Source organism: Cupressus sempervirens, chromosome 4, assembly GCF_028749045.1.
Source record: "Cupressus sempervirens isolate cs-2001-9-10 chromosome 4, ASM2874904v1, whole genome shotgun sequence".
Lineage (NCBI taxonomy): Eukaryota > Viridiplantae > Streptophyta > Pinopsida > Cupressales > Cupressaceae > Cupressus > Cupressus sempervirens.
In genome coordinates, this window is record NC_143121.1 from 792,724,287 (window position 1) to 792,743,411 (window position 19,125).

The following is a 19,125-nucleotide window of genomic DNA, read 5'->3' on the forward strand; positions in this document are numbered from 1 at the left end:
AAGGGATGGGATGGATAGAAGAATTAGAGGATATGATAGAAAGAGTGAGAGAGAGAAGGGGAATGAGAGAGAGGGAGAGAGAGAGGATGGGATGGATAGAAGAATTAGAGGATATGACAGAAAGAGTGAGAGAGAGAAGGGGATAAGAGGGAGGGGGGGGGGGGGGGGGAGAGAGAGAGAGAGAGAGAGAGAGAGAGAGAGAGAGAGAGAGAGAGAGAGAGAGAGAGAGAGAGAAGGAGAAAGAGGGAGGGGGAGAGTGAGGTTGGGGAAAAGATAGAAAGAGTGAGAGAGAAGGAGATAGGAGAAAGAGGGAGGGGGGATAGGAGAGAGAGAGGATAAAGTGAGAGATTGGGGGATACAACATAAAGAGAGAGAGAGAGAGAGAATGGGATAGGAGAAAGAGAGACGAGGTAGGATAAAGAGAGAAAAAGAGAGAGAGGGAGTGATGTAGAGAGAGGATGGGATGGAGACAAGGGTATGATAAACATTTTTTTAGTAGAATACATAACTTGATCTCTCTCTCTCTCTCTCTCTCTCTCTCTCTCTCTCTCTCTCTCCCTTCCTCAATCTAACCTTGTGAAGTAGTAATACAAAACCCAATCGGGTGTATTTTTTATTTTCATAGCCCAATCAGGTTATGGCTTCATGATAGCCTAGGAAAATGACTCAAAGGCTTGGGAGACTATTTTTCCTCAATTATTTTTCCTTTAGACATTTTTTCATCTTTTAAGACAAATTCTCATCTTTTCCTTCATCAGGTTCTCTAATGGTAAAGTGGGTATCTCTAAAATTACCACTATAATCTTACACGCCTTCTTAGCTTTCTAACCATATAAATTTTTCTTTTTTCGGACAACTTTAACATTGTAAGTTTAATTACTTTTACCAATGACAAACATATGCCTACCATTTTTAAAATAATTTTTTATATACTTAACCAAATTCAAAATAAATTATATATTACTATTCTACAATTGATTCTATACTCTTTTTAAAAAAAGTTTTCATTTTTGATTATTTTGATGCAAGTTATGCTTAGCACACGAATAGGTACCAAAATTTTAGGATGTAGTCAGTTCAATAATTCATAATTTAAAAAATACTCAACATAAAATTACAAAAAAAATACACAACTTCTAGATATGACTCTTAACTATCATCCTACCAAAGGGATATGCAAGATACTAAATATAACTTGGTCTTTTGTGCTGCACATGAAAACAACTATGTTATGTTTCCTAATAAATAGGGATCTATATTTTGTGTGCATAGGGTGTGACCCACCTAATCTTATCCATTTCATAAAAAATCTAGTAGTTTAGAAAGTAGATTTAGAGTACTACAATTTATATGTTTTATAGATCTTTTCATTTTTAGTGGATGACCCTCAAATGTCTCGTCCAAGTTTTTACCTGATTTCAGAAAAAAGGTGTCCACTTATACCCCCCTTTTTGTACACCATCTTGGTGCACTCACCTAGTTCACATTTATCCATCAAATCTATAAACAAATGTACAACTGAAAAACCCTCTCATCCATCTATTACAAATCCATCACCTTGTGATCCAAGATAATCTAATTACCTAAGGTGTAAGTTCTCATTATACTCGGTTTCTAAACTTTCTTTCTTTCCTCCTTCAAATGAGGTAAAGTAAATTAAATCTTCCATCTTTGATGATAGAAAAAATATTTCTTCTACAACCATGAATAACACCAATGTATCATATTGCAAATTTATAGCCAACAAAATGTTGGAATACTCATGTTAACAACACCATATAATATTTCATCTCGGTAAGGTTCTTTTTTGAAATTAATCCAACATTGTTATTTTAATTCCTCTAAATGATTATCTTGAAACCAACTTATCCTATAAGGAAAAGGACATTTAAGTTTTCTTAATCCAAATTATATACTATTTCCTTAGATTCAATTTTATATGTACTTCCACCATCCAATATTTCTTTGTAACATTTTCTACTGAACTTACAAATAGTTCAGAACAACTTCCTTTTCTATATAGCCTCTCATTTCTTCATTCTTAACATAACTCTTCTAAATGTATCATATTTTTTCCCATCTCGAGTGGAAATTCTCTTTCAATAAACTGTTCATCCCCCTTCTCTTGTTCCTCATGTGCCACTACATTCTATTTATCCTTGTTGGAACCAATCAAACATTAGAAATATCTATGTCCAACATTCCTATATTTGAAACTTGAGTACCTTTGAATTCTTCATTGCTTCTTCTCCTTCCATCAATCATTTGGTTAGGTTCTTCTTCAATTACAAGTTTATCCTTTCCTATATCTACAAGCATTTTATTCCTAACCCCAGGGCTAACTTATCTTCTACCTTCAAGGAATACTAATAAGAATCCTCAATCACACTAGACCTCAACATGCTCAACTTATCTTAAATGTTAAGTCTCAAACCATTAACATGTACATATCCACCTTTTCCTTGGATGATTGCTAGTGCCCAAATCTAATTCTCATCTTATAGAATTCCTTTTTATACTCTTTAACTATTAGATATTTTTTAGATCATGCAATTTTTTAAACAATTCTAGCTAATAATCCTATGATATGAACTCAAACTTAAGTCTAGAAACCACAACCATTCATCTACCAATCTTAGGTTTACCATGATCTTCCTTATATTTCTACAATTATTTCCACTATAAGACAACATGACCTTTCAAATTAGTCTATATTAACCTTCCCCTCTATAAATATTCAACATCTTCAAGCTTAAAGTAATCCTCTAGTTAATTAATCCAATCCATCAATTCCTCTAGATGTAAAGAACCATAAAGTATGTAACATCAAGTCTACGACTCTTACCCATTTTTTCCATATCCCTCAAAATCTTTCATCTTTGGCATGAATATCAATTTTGGATGTCTCAAGTTATTTAATTTTTTAAAAATTTATCTTCAATCTCAGTGTTTCTCCTAGTCCCAATGAAATCATTATGGATCTTAGTCCTTATCTCATTTCTAAAATCCTTCATCATATCCTTTATTCTTCTAGGATAAGGATGTCTAAGTCTTCTCAATCCTAAATTTTATACCATTTTCACATATACAAGGTTATTTTAACTTCCACCATCCATTATCAATTTGTAATATTTTCCACCGGACTTGAGAATAGTTTGGAACAACTATCTTCTCTGCATTGGCTCTGGTTTGTTCTAACTTAACATAACTCTTTTGAACATCATAGGTTCACCCATCTTTGATGAAACTTCTCTTTCAAAATGTTCATCCTTCTTTTCTTGTTCCTTACATGTTAGTAGATTCTATTTTCCTTGCTCAAACCTGAACATTGGAAAGATACATGTCGAACATTCCCACATTTTAAACAAATACCTTTAAATTTTCCATTTCTTTTTCTCTTTCTATGAATCTTTTGATTAGGTCCTTCTTCAATCAAAAGCTTATTCTTTATCAACAACTAGTTTATCCCTAACCCTAGGGGTAACTTGTCTTCTCTTAAAGCTATCTTCTACCTTCAAGGCATATTGATAAACATCTTCAATTGTACCAATCCTTAACATATTAAACTTATCTTGAATCTTAAGTCTTAGAACATTAAAATATCTACACACCTTGTCCTTAGATGACTCTTGGTGCTTGAACTTGATTTCCACAGATTGTATAATTCCTTCGTATACTCTTTAAATATCATATTTTTTTGTATCACACTCTATAATCTCTTAAATAAATCATGTTCATATTCCTTGAATAATCACTTAGCCTCAAGTCTAGAAACCACAACCCCTCATCTATTGCTCTTAGATTCACCATTATCTTCCCTATCTTTTTGGAATTCTTTCCACCATAAAGAAGCACAACATTTCAACTTAGTCTATACTAACCTAATCCTCTATAAATATTTAACATCTGCAAGATAAAATTAATCCTCTAGTTCATTAATCCAATATATCAATTCCTCTAGATGCAAAGAACCAAAAAAATGTAGCATCAAGACTATGATTCTTGTTCATTAATCCAATCCATCAATTCCTCTAGATACAAAGAACCAAAAAAATGTAGCATCAAGACTATGATTCTTACCCATTTGCGTCATATCCCTTAATAGTTTTCCCTCTTTGACAGGAATATCAATTTTGGTTATCTCAAGATATTCAATAGCTTTGTCGAATTCATCCTCAGTCTTAAGGTTTCTCCTAGTCCCAACTAGAGCATTTAGGATCTTTTTTCCTTATCTCATTTCTGAAGTCCTCCACCATCTTGTATAGTATTCTATGATTCATTCTTTTAGGTGACATGTTTACCAAGATGCCAATCTTCAATTCCTTAGGTTCAATAATTTGATTATGATTCTTGGTTTCCCTTATCCAATCTGAAAATATATCAAGACCAATAATCTTCCTTAAGAAACTAGGTCTATTCGACCACAAAAAAAACTAGAAACTTAACCAACTAACCAATCCTTCATATCCAACCTCTTCATTGAGAGGTCAACTTTGATCTTCTGCCACCCCATAATGAAGCTAAAAAATGTGATCTCTAATCTTCCAACAATTGATTTAGCTCTTGTCACCTTGTACTAGCCTATGGTTGATGTATATCAGAACCTTAACTTATTCCACTCTACAATAACATGACATACAATTCAAGATACTAGATCCCAAGTGCTTGTTTTAATTTAATGTGCAACTTGGTTCTAATACCAATTGAAGTAGTTAAGGAGAAAGAAACCCCCAAAAAAATTTCTAACCTTGCAGTAAGAATATACAACATAAAAAATAACCAAAAATAATAATAAGAAAGGAATATAATTTGGAAGAAACATCATTGGATTATTATCAAGTTGGATTGAAAATGTAGATGTTACATCACCATTGTTAATATACAACTACTACAAGTTCACAACTAACCATTCCTCAAAATTATAAAACTACAAACTCTAGTTATCCCATTTGCTTATCCAAACATATTATGACATCCTAATCATCTAGTAATATGTACTTCCTTGCACTATCTAAATAAGAACCACCACCCTATATATATGAAATATCATTAGCCACAAATCTACTTATTTGATCATTAATTCCCAAGACAAAGGAAATATATCACAAACAAATAAGTCAAGACCCAAATCATAAGAACAATTCCAAATGGGTACATCATTTCATGCAAACATACAAGAACGTCAATCAAATATGCCACAACATAGAAAAATGTGTCAATTATCATCTCATCTTGTTAATCTCCATCATAAGTGACAACTCACCACCCTAACTATTAGAACAAGAAAACTAGTCTAGGGATGGATCAATCTTTAGATAAATTGATGTAAGAGCATTGAGCTTGGATTTTTGTAGAAATTATGGTTTACACAATTGGGAATGTGTTTGAGGCATATTGGGCAACCTTTTTTTAAGTACACATAGAGTTTGGAGTCACCACCTTGGAGTTGGAGCCATTTTAGTGGTTACTAGTAACGTGTTCCTATTTATTGGCAAACTTTGGAGATTGTGTTTGTGAGATTTGATTTGTGGGAGTTGGCATGTGCACTCTTGGATTTGGATAGTTGTTTGGCACATGGACCTATGTCTAAGTGCACATATTCTTGTGTGGTCTCTGAGTTATTTATGCATTGTAAACTTGGGGCATGTCCTAAGTATTTAATTTATGTTATGTATTTAATGTTTATAGCCAAGCCGACTTGTGATTGAGAGTGTATTTAATGCGATTGTTTATTTAATGTCTATTATGCTAGGCCAAATTATGGCTTTATTTAGTATAAGTAGAGGGTCTTGTGAAATCTAGAGTCATTATTTAGTTCAACATGGAATAGCCAAGGAGAAAAGTTTGAGCAGAGCTAGTAACTACGACTTAGGAAACAAGGAGTTTGCTTGGTAGCTTGTGAGACAAAGTTTAGATTCTTCTTAGAGTTCTCTACCAGAGTGTGGATCTAGACTAGCTAGGATTTGGATCTTGTGAGATCTTGTAGAGTAGTTGGTGTATTTTCTTATATATTTGGCCGTAACTCACAAGGGCTTACAGATTGGCATGTTGGATGAAAATTTTATTATGAGAACTGACATTTTGTTGATCTAAATATATGTGTTATTATTTATATTCCACTATGTCATTATTTTCTAAGGGATAGGATACCTCCTTTAGGGACTCTCTTTCCTCACACTACATCAAGTGGTATCAAAGCTAGTTTTCCTGACCCTAACGATAGATCACCAAAGTTGAAGCAGTTTACACTAGGACCTGGGGTGAAGATTATCTGATCATGATTAGATCAGATCGATCTTGTGGTGGATTGTTCCTTCTAAAGTCCTAGATATCTTTTTTGTAAGGTGGAAGATTGTGGTTTCAACTTACAATTGTAGAGGACTTGTGGATGGATTGATGGTTGATAAGATAGAAATTTAATCTTGTTGATTGAAAGTTTGATATGGTTAGTGATTGTTAGGGGTGTGGATTTTTGCAGAGGGTTTTTGAAGATCTTGAAAGATGAATCCAAGAAATTTGGACCTTGGGATGATTGCAAATATTTGTGATGTGGTAGAGAAGAAGATTTTAGAGATGACTTCTCCATTTGATCGTTCGAGTTATGGAAGAGATTGTTGAGTTTCACAGAGATTTATGGAGCTATTGTCTACCAATCTAGAAGAGAGTTGTCTAGCTAGTTGAAAGAATTCTTCAAGAGAGAAAAATAATGAAAAGGTTGAGGTGGAAGTTGGTTTTTTTGACAGTTTGAGGAGTCTGATGTGAAACTTACAAAAAAACTTGTGGTTGTTGTTGAGGATATTCCCATCCCTATTGATGCTGGGATGGAGATTGGTTTTCATGATCAATTGGTTGGATCTGACATGGAAATTGTAGAGCACTGGTCATGGATAATCATGTTTCTATGAATGTGGAGTTTGATTTTGTTGATGTGGTTGGGGATCTACACGATATTGTGGATTTGTATGTTCCTAATTTCTCGATGGTTGACATGGCTAAGGATTTACATGTTGCTGACATAGAGTGCATGTTTGAGGATATTTCTATTGCTAGCTATGACCTGTTACAAGGATTTATGGTGAAGCATTATGTTGAATTTATTCTTGGGAGTGAGCATGCTAATTAGGTGGTTGAGATTTAGGCAATTCTGATGTTTGACATAATGATTCAAATGTGGGTGATTTGTGTATTTGTTCTATTGTCTATGATGGAGTAGAATCCTTTAGTAAAGATGAAGATGATTGCAAAACTTTCTTTGGGCATCAAAGTGTGGGACACACTTTTCTATATACTTGGGGAGTCTAATATAGGAGCATTGAGCTTGGTTTTTGTGGACCTTATGGTTTGCACAAGTGGGGATGTGTTTGAGACATATTGGGCAACATTTTCCTAAGTGTGCATAGAGTTTGGAGTCATTGTCTTGGAGTTAGAGCCATTTTAGTGGTTGTTGGTAATGTGTTCCTATTTACTGGTGAACTTTGGGGATTGTGTTTGTGAGCTTTGATACATGGGAGTTAGCATGTGCACTCTTGGATTTGGATAGTTGGTTGGCACGTGGACTTATGTCTAAGTGTGCATATTCTTATGTGGTCTTATGAGTTAGTTATGCATTGTAAACTTGGGGCTTGTCCTAAGTATTTAATTTATATTATGTATTTAATGTTTTTAGCCAAGCCAACTGATGGCTTGAGGGTGTATTTAATGTGAGTGTTTATTTAATGTCTATTATGCTAGGCCAACTTGTGTATTGGTTTAGTATAATTAGAGGGTCTTGTGGAATCTAGAGTCATTATTTAGTTCAACATGGAGTAGTTGAGGAGCAAACTTTGAGCAAAGCTAGTAGTTGCAACTTAGGAAACAAGGAGGTTTCTTGGTGGCTTATGAGCACAAGTTTAGATTCTTCTTGGAGTTCTCTACTAGAGTGTGGTTGGACTAGCTAGGGTTTGGATCTTGCGAGATCTTGGAGAGTGGTTGGTGTATTTTCTTATGTATTTGGTCATAACTTGGAAGGCCTTATATCTGGGCATGTTGGATGAAAATTTTATTATGAGAATTGGCATTGTATGGATCTAAATCTCTATGTTATTTTTTATATTCCACTATGTGGTTGTTTTCTGGGGCTAGGACATCTCCTTTGAGGACTCTCCTGCCTTGCACTGCATCATAAATTCATCTAGAAACAAGATGAAAAGTTAGACATAAGATCTCCATAATGCTTAGACCAAACCATAAGGATCACATAAGAAAACAAGCCGACAAGATTGATCACAAACTAAAACAATAGGAAAATTGTCCAAATAAATAGTATATAGATAAATCAAAAGGAAATATTTTTGGGTAATACAAGATTTCCAATGACCCAAGGATGCTCTTGCATCATTATGTATGTTATGGAGCCATGCATCTCCAATGGAATATTTGTACATTCTAAGTCTACCATGGAGCCATGCACCAAAACTAACTAGATAACTTTTAATCTACTTAGTATAATATGATTACAACAAATATGTCATCAATGAAAAAGTGTAAAGAAGGATGACACTTCATATTAAAGCATGCACAACATAGATCATTCAAGAGAATACACCATGATATAGCTATGATACAAAATTAGAAATTAAAAATGATGCCACCAAGAATGTATGGCAGATGATAGTTGATGGCACCCTCTAATTAGATCGATATGCAAAGAAAATGTAGGATAAGTTGGCCTTCCTGGTTTTCTATGGGTAGATGGATCATTGCAATAGGTATGATGGGTAGACAATTCTTTTTTTCTCAAATTGCATATTCATTAAAAATTTATTTTTAAAAATTTATAAAAAAACTTTCAAAAAACATTTATAATTTCTAAAATCCTTTATTAAATAATAAAGTAAAAGCCATTTTTTCCTTTTCTTTTCTTTTCTTCTTTCTTTGACTTTTCATTTCAACAACTCCAAATACCATAATTAGGCTATAAGAGACTCAAATCACTATGAAAATGACTGACCTATGGTTTACACATTATAATTTAAAAAGTAAGCCAAACTTAAATAGTATAATTTCTAGTCACTATCACCATAAATTAATAGTACCACTATTAATTATAGAACAATTACACACTTTATATAAAAAATTACACCTTAAAAGAAGTCTATGTGATCTCAAACAAGACCTTGGAAGGTACAACAATGAAATTATGCATATTTCTACAAAAATGAACACAGAGATGAAAAAAATTACCTACATTAGAGCACAAATCCTACCCTTTAGAAAAAAAAAAGACTTTTCCACTACACCTCCAAACTTTGAATGGTTGTACATTTGGCCTCCAATATCTGATTTAGATTCAAAAAAAAAGTTGCTTTTGGATTTTTTTATACCTCCTTAATGTGATGCTTACCTTTAATTTACATCAACAAGCTCCAATTTCATCCTACAATAGAAAGCCACAAAGAGGACCCCTCAAAATCCACTAAAATGTGCACTAAAATTATCTCAAATAACTATCCAATGACACTCTATGAGGTCTAATACCATTTAAGATTTGTCTATGAATGTATCCACCCAAGATTTTGAGGCAATAGAAAGAAAACATATAATATAAGAGAGAATAAATATGATAAGAATGAGTTGTATTCTCACTATGAGTGCAATACAAGTCAATAGATGTAATTATTGATTCAAGTTGAATTGAATTGAATAAATTGGATGAAGATTACATAGAAGACCCTTAGATAGAAAAGGTGAGTATAAAGGATTGAAGAAGGCAATTACAAGTGTCATTGTCTTATTATATGATAATCAAGAGACAACTTATCACTCACCTAATGTAGAATCACATAAGAGGTGGATCATCCTTCAACGTGTCAAAAAGTGTGAGCAACATAGGCAGTGGGTGATAAGAGCACAAAAGGTGGATCACCCACCTAAGGTGGAAAAGTTCATGGAATTGTAAGTCAAAATAATAAAATAATAGCATGATAATCCACATAAAGTGGAAATCTTCCAACTACTCCTATGCAATTTCCTAAGTAAGCTAGTGTAATTAGGACCTAGGTGAGAAATATCCAAGGTAAGATGTAAGATGTGTACAACACAATAGTGATGCACATATGCAAGAACATTTCTACTTAATGGAAAAGCTAAAATGATTTGATCATGTTATCCAGTGAAACACTCAAGTATTTGATAATCAACACCAACTAAAGTCAATGATTAAGCAATGCTAAGGAACACCATAAATGACTCTTTGAATCTGAAATTTTTATTCTAAATTTGCAATTTGAGTAGATACACACTAAAATTGCAACAACAATCATATTTTGCATACAAACAAAGAATTGTGAACCCTTATTACAAATAAATCTAGGGTGCAAATAGATTTTACAATTTAACTTCACTAAACTTGTAACTAGGGCTTAAAAATTAATTATTATGTATTGTGATTAATTATTATTATTTATTAAGCACAAGTAGACTCAAACCCAACACTTCTTCAATAAGAGGATCAAAACTTACTATTGTGTTGTAGGCTCTTGCCTAAGTAGGGTTTTAGGCATTGTTGTTGGGTATAATGATTTTATAAATTTGAATATCTAAAGTATCATTATGTTATAAAAGTTATAAAAGTTTTTTTATTCATATTATTTGGACTCAATAATGATATCCATACTCATATGAAGACTCTAAAAATGTGAAAGATTTCTTGGATGGATGGTGTTAAAGACACCAAGGGAATTTGAGGTAGATTCCAAGTTACATTTTATGGAAAATAAAGTGATGAAATATTGGAAGGATTCTTAAGGGAAATAGTAGGGTTATGAACAACACCTTAGGTCTTAAGAGAATATATATATGTATATATAAAAAGTCTCTTGTATTGATTATTTTGGAAGCTTTTCTCCCCTTACTTTTAAGAATTTGTGGCATATCTAAATATACTTACAAAAAGGAAAAAGAACATTGAGTAAATTTGGTGAATTAGATCAAACTTGCACATCACAACACTTCCATTTACAATAATAAAAAGAAAAAATTAAACATTAGAGTGGTCTAACCAAGTTAAATTTAATTAATCAGTCTATACAATGTAACAAGGGGCATGCTCTCCAAAAGTATTGATATCATTTTGATTATTTTGATATAAAAATGGGCACACTCTCAAATCATACATATTAGGAGAAAAAAGAAAGGAATCCTCACTAGGAGGAATCTCAAAAGAAATAAGGAAATGTTACTTTTGTAAAATATTTTGATGAAGGGGACTTTGTTTGTTGAAAAATATCAATATTGAATCTTCAACAAGATTAGTATTGTATGTTGACTTGAGTGCCTCTAAATATATGATAAAATTTTTGTTTGTTCTTCAACATTATGCCTCTCTTTTCAGCATATAACAATGTATGTAGATTGTTGATGTCAAGTCATAATATTGTTCAATAATTCAAAGCCTTCGTAGATCATCACACCTCCAGAAAAAATGAGTATATTACATGAACAACAAAGCTTAAGAATTTTGAAAGTTCACATAATCTCACTTGCACTTGTTGAGAATTCATTAGGTCACTCTCTTAAAGGCAATGCACTCAAATTGAGGGGCACATTTACCAACTCTAAATTTTCGAAGAATATGAAAGAAATGTAATTTGAAAAAATGATTATTCTATATATGTCTTGTTAAATTGTTGTTGCATAGAAGCATAACCACACCATCATGAAATTGGTGTGAAACATGGTTGAAATGTTCAAATCTAGTTCTTAATATATAGGTACAAGTCATTTAGATCAATCAAAAGTTGTTGAAGCATCTAAGTTGACCTTCATGATTTATTAGATTCTTTAAAGATGTTTATTGACATAATTGTACTCTTTATTGAAACCCAGATACCAAAACATTGAGACAAATAAATTTCAATGTTTTGTTTTCTACTAGCTTAGCTATATATGTATAAATTTAGACTTGGATTTTATATAATTTTGTACTTTTTAAAGATAGGTTTTATAGATTTAAACATGAAAAAAATGAACATAATCAATTTACAAACTTTAAGATAGTCATCAAAACAAGCTTTAAAACTCCACTTGTCATCTCCAAGATCCACCTAAACAACTTATAGTATTTTTGAATCTAATACATGTCATTATGTAGCATTTGTTAGCATTGCTCTTCACTTGCACAACCTTGGTTCAAACTAGTAAATTTCCAACAAAACTTAAAATATAATCAATCGACAAACTCTAAAAAATAGTCATCCAAACAAGCCTTAAACTAGCATTTGTCATCTTCAAAGCCTTCTTAAATGTCTCATTTGATTTCTGAATCTAATACATGTTAAATAATTAATGTATTAGGATCGTTCTTCATTTCACACCCTTTGTCCAAATGGATAATTTCCAACGGAACATGGTCCCTTCCATTAAAGTAAAACATAATCAACTTGCAAAACTCTAAGATAGTCAGACATTGAAAAAAGTCTTAAACCACCATTTGCTATCTTAAGAGCCCACATAAATATCTCATCCAACTTCTGAATCTCATACATATTGTTTGTTAGAACTGTTCTCTATCTGCACACCCTTGTCCAAAGGAGTAATTTCCAACTAAACATAGTCTCTCCAATTAGCAACTGACGCATGCACTGTTTGCAGAGCAGCCAATCCAAATCTATTCGCATGTGTAAAAAATGCCACACCAAATTTACTGAAGAGAAAATCAATCTCATCCATTCCTATGGTTGCCTAGGACAATAGAGATTTGGCCATTTTATTTTAGCAAGATCAGCAAATGATCTTTACTTGCTAATAAACAAGATCTCCATATATCCTCTTTACAAGAATAAATTATTTATATGCATAGCTCATGAGATTTACTCTTTGCGTGATTTCTTTCTTACTTGCACTAATTGACAAGCATCTAGCTGGTCATGGAAGTAGCAGAGAAGCATGAAAAACTTGTTGAAGTGGACTCAAAAGCAACATCTCTGATAGTAGGGAATTTAGAGGAGAGTGTAAGAGAGGAGGAGCTCTTGAAAAGGTTCCAAGTATATGGGCCAATCACTTCGTGCCACGTCATTCGCGACAAAATGTCGGTGAAATCCCTGAGCTATGGATATGTGAACTATGCAAAAGCATGGCATGCTGCCCTGGCTTTACAAGTCTTGGATGGTTGCATTATGAGGGGGCAAGCTCTTAGAGTTGCCCTTCAGCCCAAAGGGCTCAAGGCCAATGCAATTGAAAGAAACTTGTTCATAAATCACTTGGATCCTTCAATCACTAGTGAACAACTTCACTCCATATTTTCTACTTGTGGAGCATTGATATCAGCAAGAGTGGCCACCTTGGAAAATGGAGCTTCTAAAGGTTATGGTTATGTTAGATTTTTGTCAACTGAGGATGCCCAATTGGGTATAAAGATGTTTCATGAATCCGTCATCAAAGGACACAAAATCTCTGTTAACCAATTTGTTCCTCGCAGTAAAAGAGAGTTTGTTGCTTATATTCCTGATTTGGATAGCAAGAAAAATGATGTTTTCAGAGCCTTCAGCTCATCTGTTAGTCTTGATCTCTTCAGAGATCCTTTTTATATGGTAAGTAGTACTTCTCAGCTTTTTCATTTCCAAGATCAAATCTTTGTAAGTTCCTTCCCAATCATACACAATCATGAATTCAAATGGATCACTATTTTGTTTCTTCTCTAACTATCTTTAGAAAAATATAAGTTTTTCAAAAATCTTATTTTGTATTTCGAAGAATGTTTTTAAAAAAACTTGTCTTTGCATTCAGGAATAGAAGATTGCAATCCAAAACATTGATTTAAAAGCACATAATATCGTTTTAAAGATTTCTAACAAAACCTCAATCTGTTCTTCAAAACAATATTGGATTCAATATCCTTCATTGGATTCAATTTTTTTTGAACATTATTTTTAATCTCTGTCATTTGCAGATATCTTGGTATGTTAGAACAAAAATTTAAGTTGATAATGTTTTGGATTTCATTCTTTCTTTTAACTGAATCTGCAGATCTCTTTGAAGAAGAAGACGGCCTCAGTTCAAAAATCAACAGTTTTGGGAGTTGTAGGGGTTTTCAGCATCTTTCTCTATTGTTGGTTTAAAAGGTAGATTATTCAAAGGATTTTTCAGCATTTAGCTATATTGTTGGCTTAAAGGGTGGATTTTTTAAAGGTGTTTTTGAGCATTTTGTTATATTGTGAAATTTTTTTATAGATTTAATTCGAGGAAAATAGTGAAAATATTTATTAAAAACATATATTTATTAATGAAAGTATACTTACCAGCTAAGTATACCTATCTTTTTTGTTTTCCTATTAGATTATTCAGCTGAAAACATTACTTATTTCTGGGAGAAGCTCCTTCATTAGAAGCAGAAGATTTTATTGCATTACCATATCTCGATGTGGATGGTTTTTATTTCTACTAATCAATTTTACTGTATTTGGAGGGATTAATAATACAAGTTAAGTAGGCTGTTGTAACAAAATCCTTCCTAGAAATGTTCTCCTTCTACCTTTGCCAACAAACTTAGTTCAGTTACCCAGGAATTTTGATCTATAGAACATCTTGTAAGAAATATTGGATTTGGTCTTAAGATTTTGTAAAGGATATTTTATCATATTGTTAATTTTGTTCATAAAAGAGAAGTAAGTTATGCTTATAAATAAATATTTCTAATTTTCTAAGGTTTGTTTGTCTTTTTATGACTTATAGGTTTGATATGGAAAAGTCCATTACAGTTGTATTAATCTTATAATAATAATAATTATAATGACATCTTATTTAGTTCCATGGTAATTATTATAATGAGATCTAATTTAGTTTTATTGTAATTTCATTAATTATTTAATGTGTTTTAATAAGCTTTTTTTTTTCTTTCATTTATCTATTTAAAAACTCAAAATGCAATAAATAACATTTTATTTATATGTAATTTGTATGTTTTTAAATGAATGTTTTATAAATTTATTTCAAATATTTTTAAAACAAATAATGTTTGACAAATATTTGAAGTGAGATCAAGTGTTTAATCACCTACAATACATACCAACTTCAAGTTTATATGTAGCATTAGATTCTAATGTAATTTTTAATAGTTTTAATGTTATAAAAGTATATCAATTTTCATTCATAAAAACTAGAATATTTATATTTGAAAAAAAACTAAAGCTAGAAAGCTAAAAAAAATTAAAAAAATTGAAGAAGAGAAATATTATTTGCCTAGCCAAGCCATTTTGTCTTTTTAATAAATGATGAAGAAATAAATTGCTTCCACCACAAATCTCATAAACATAAAAATATTGAAATATAATTTTTTTACCAAATAAGAGGCTCACAATTTACCATTGTGTTGTAGGGTCTTGCCTTATTACTGAAATATAATGTTATTTATCAAACTAGCATAGTTCATGTTATAATTATAAAATATAAATTTGTTTTATTAATAAATGATATTATTTTGTAACTAATACTTTTAATTATATATTAAATAGATAGGTAGAAAATATAAATTTACTTTTCTGGGTAATATTCAAATATATCATGTGTATACTAGCACAATCCATTGTATACTAGCACAATCCATTATATTGATCATAAAATGTAGTACATGTGTGACTTGGACAAAAAAATGGTAGGTCCACTTGTCCATGATGTATACAAGATACACAAGTAGGCACATGTAGATCAAGATCACTCTATTGAAAGACGGAAATCACTCAATCCCAAGGCTTGAGATTGCTAGATTATTGCCACATTGGATAGTAAATGTTAAACTTTGCAAGGTAGGTATTTGTTGGTTCAATAGATGATAATTGAAAATTAATTGTACAAGACTTTTACTTGTACCCTATGTTGGCATTATTGATGTTAATTGATGCAGATGTCCTCAAGAGATATTAGGAGATTGTATGGTGTATTGAAGAACATGTTTGGTGATGATTGAATTAGTTATTGTGTTCTCATTGATGTCAACTTGATAATGCTTGTTGAATTATTTATTAGGAAGAACTTAACTTATTGTGTAGGTGACATATCAAGTGTACAATTGATTTGTATGATGAGTTAGTGTGTGTAATTGGTATGGGAGACCCATGTATGCCCCTAGGTGTAACGCCCCACCAAGGGATCCAAAAGAATTAACCTAAAGTTTTACTAAGTTTTCTAAACATTTTTTTTTTTGAAGTAAGAAAGATAAATCATTCACATAGTAGCGGAAGAAATGACATACAATCAACTGTAAACATACATAATAGGTTATATTCCTTAAGGATCCCAAGATGTTGAGTCACATTTAAATTTAATTAATTCTAAGTCTATCAACAACCATATCCACATGAAAGAATAATTAGAAAAGTCCAATGTCCATAATATACATTTGTTCCGAATGTCTCTTGGCAAATTAATTTGAAATGCTCATTCATCCACTGTACATGTCACAGGATATGAAAGGCTTAAAAGAATATACATAAGTAGATATAAAGATACATCATCCTCCAAGAATCCATGATACAAAGTACAGTAAAATAAATGAAACCATATACCATACATGATACATCCATCCATCATAAAAGATATAAACATCCAACATGAAATACAACTATCCATCTATCATGAAACACAACTAATCTAAGTGTGTGGTTCCTCCTAACTGTCAATAGCATCATTAGACCATCGTGGGCCCTAGCCATCTCTCATGCGTAACATCCCAAGCCACCAAAGAGATCATCGGTACTATCATAATAGGGATTTCACACCTAAAACATGCTACAACATATGCATAAAGAAATCTAACATGCTACAATAAAGCATAAGTAAACAACATCATCTAAACATGATAAACAAGCATACCAAGAAGCCCCAGCCATGGTGACTACAGATGGATCTCAATGGTAAGAGTAAAAAACACTACCACCTGACCGCATAGAACCTAAATGGCCCACTCCCACCACACTGAGGAGATAGTCTCAAGTCTCAAATAAGATATCAAAACACAAAACACAAGTACTCTCTAAGTCTAGGAAATCCTAAAAGTACACTAACTCAAAGGTTCCAACATAGATAGACATCTAGACCCAGAGGCACACAAGACACATAGGAAACCTACTATGCAAGTAGGAAAGCATCATCACACGAATCATGTTGGAAGTTACCTAAGCAATCCCTTAGGAATCTCGGGTCCTCGGTGATCTTGCGGCCACTAGTATCCTCTCGTATTGACGAGGCATACTATGGAAAGCAAGGTCATAACCAAGCGTTCTCTCAGCTCTCATCCTAGTCTATACTAGCACTCGAGGCATGGGTGAGAATATACAATTAATCTTATTAGGTTCATTTAAGTCAGTATTTAGTGTAATGTTATCACTTATTAAAAACAACTTACAATGAGTCATCCCCAGAGCCACTTAGGGTCTCCCATCCCCTATTGCAAGCCACTTCCCGAAAATACACATAGATAACCTACCCTAGGCTCATGAATTCACAAATCACAAAGTCACCTCAATCCTATACAAGCGACTAGAAAGCATCAAAAGATAAGTTGCAATAATCACATCAGTTCTCCATGAGAAATTGGAAAGCATCAAATGATAATCATAATGGTCACAACAGTTCTTTATCAGCAACTGAAGGAATCAATGATAAGTCACAATATCCAATGGTTCTCAATGAGCAACCAGGAAATATCCCAAAATAAATCACAATACTGATCAAAAACTCCAAAATGGTCAAGTCAAAACATGTCACAACATGACATCATCAAGAAAAAATACTCAAAACACCTCAGTCCTCTCAAAGCGACTAGAAAGCAAATCAAATATAACTGATCGAGACTCAAAAATGGTTAAGTTAGGTATCTCATATACATACACCTCAGCTTCACACAAGAAGATTGGAAAGCAATAATAACAGTCAATAATCCACACACATCATAGAGCATGCCATTGCATTACCATGGTTGGGTTTCAAAAAGATCGAGACCAAAACATCATAATATCACAATCACACAACCCCCGAGCGTCTAGTAACAACCTAAATTGGTCAACACTAAATCAACCCCAAAACCCCCAAAGCATAGATAGTGCATAGAAAACATCATGATCTCATAGTTTGGTTTGATTTGAAAGCACATAGTTTGGAGTTAAACAATAAGGTTATAGTTTTCAACAAGGTTTTCAATATCGTTTCAGTATAAGTTTTGAGTACATAATAATAATATTTTAACCCTCACTATTCACCCCATTCTTGTATTAGAACATATCGCATAATTACTCTTATAAAAAAAATCAATTTTATTAATATTGATAATGAAATAACTTTGTATCTTCTTTAACAATATTAATCATTAATTAAATTAAATTAAACTAATTTTAACTGAATTAATTAATAATTATACAAGACTAACTATATTATCAATCATTAATAATTCATTAACATTAATAATTACTAATAATAAAATTCATTATTAAAATTAATAATTATTAATACAACTCGTTAATAATCAATATTTAATAATCCTTAATTGATTTGATAAATAAATTATAACATATTAATAATTAAATTTAAATACAAATTAAATTTAACAATACCAAATGACAACTTTCATATAATACTAAGTAACCTATTAAACAACTAATATTAATTAACAATATAATTTAACTATTATAAAATAATAAAAATTATATTAAAAAGAAAACTTAAAAAAAATAAAAAATTACATGTGATTCCTATATGCAGGCGTACCTACCGTTGATAGTGCCTGTTGTTGTAACAGTAGGGACTGTCGCGATAGTACCCCTGCCAGCATGGCAGTAGAGCCTACTGTGTGGCAGTCTGGTCGACAATACTAAGGTAAGGGGGATGGGATAATCCCTCCCCAATAAAATTTAGTATATTATATTTTTTTAAAAATTTTCTTTTTAATAAAATTCATTTCTTAATAAATTAGTTTTTTTATAAAATTATATATAAATATATAAATTATAATTTAAAAAAACTCCCTTTCTTAAATATATAAATTTTATTATTATCATATTCTTTTATAAACATTTACAAATATAATCTAACAGGGAAAGTATTATTAACCATTTGAATTTTCTAACTTAGAATTTTCTTTTTTTCCAACTTCAAACC

General features: G+C 31.9%; 1 protein-coding gene across 1 annotated transcript; it reads left to right on the top strand.

The window, feature by feature from the left end:
- Positions 1 to 12,905: 12,905 nt before the first annotated feature.
- Positions 12,906 to 18,842, top strand: LOC149563780 (uncharacterized). The gene is made up of 3 exons (XM_089828245.1): positions 12,906 to 13,568; positions 14,005 to 14,086; positions 18,730 to 18,842. The coding sequence occupies exons 1-3, from the start codon at positions 12,906 to 12,908 to the stop codon at positions 18,840 to 18,842; spliced, it is 858 nt and encodes a 285-aa protein (XP_089684371.1).
- The last annotated feature ends 283 nt before the right edge of the window (positions 18,843 to 19,125 follow it).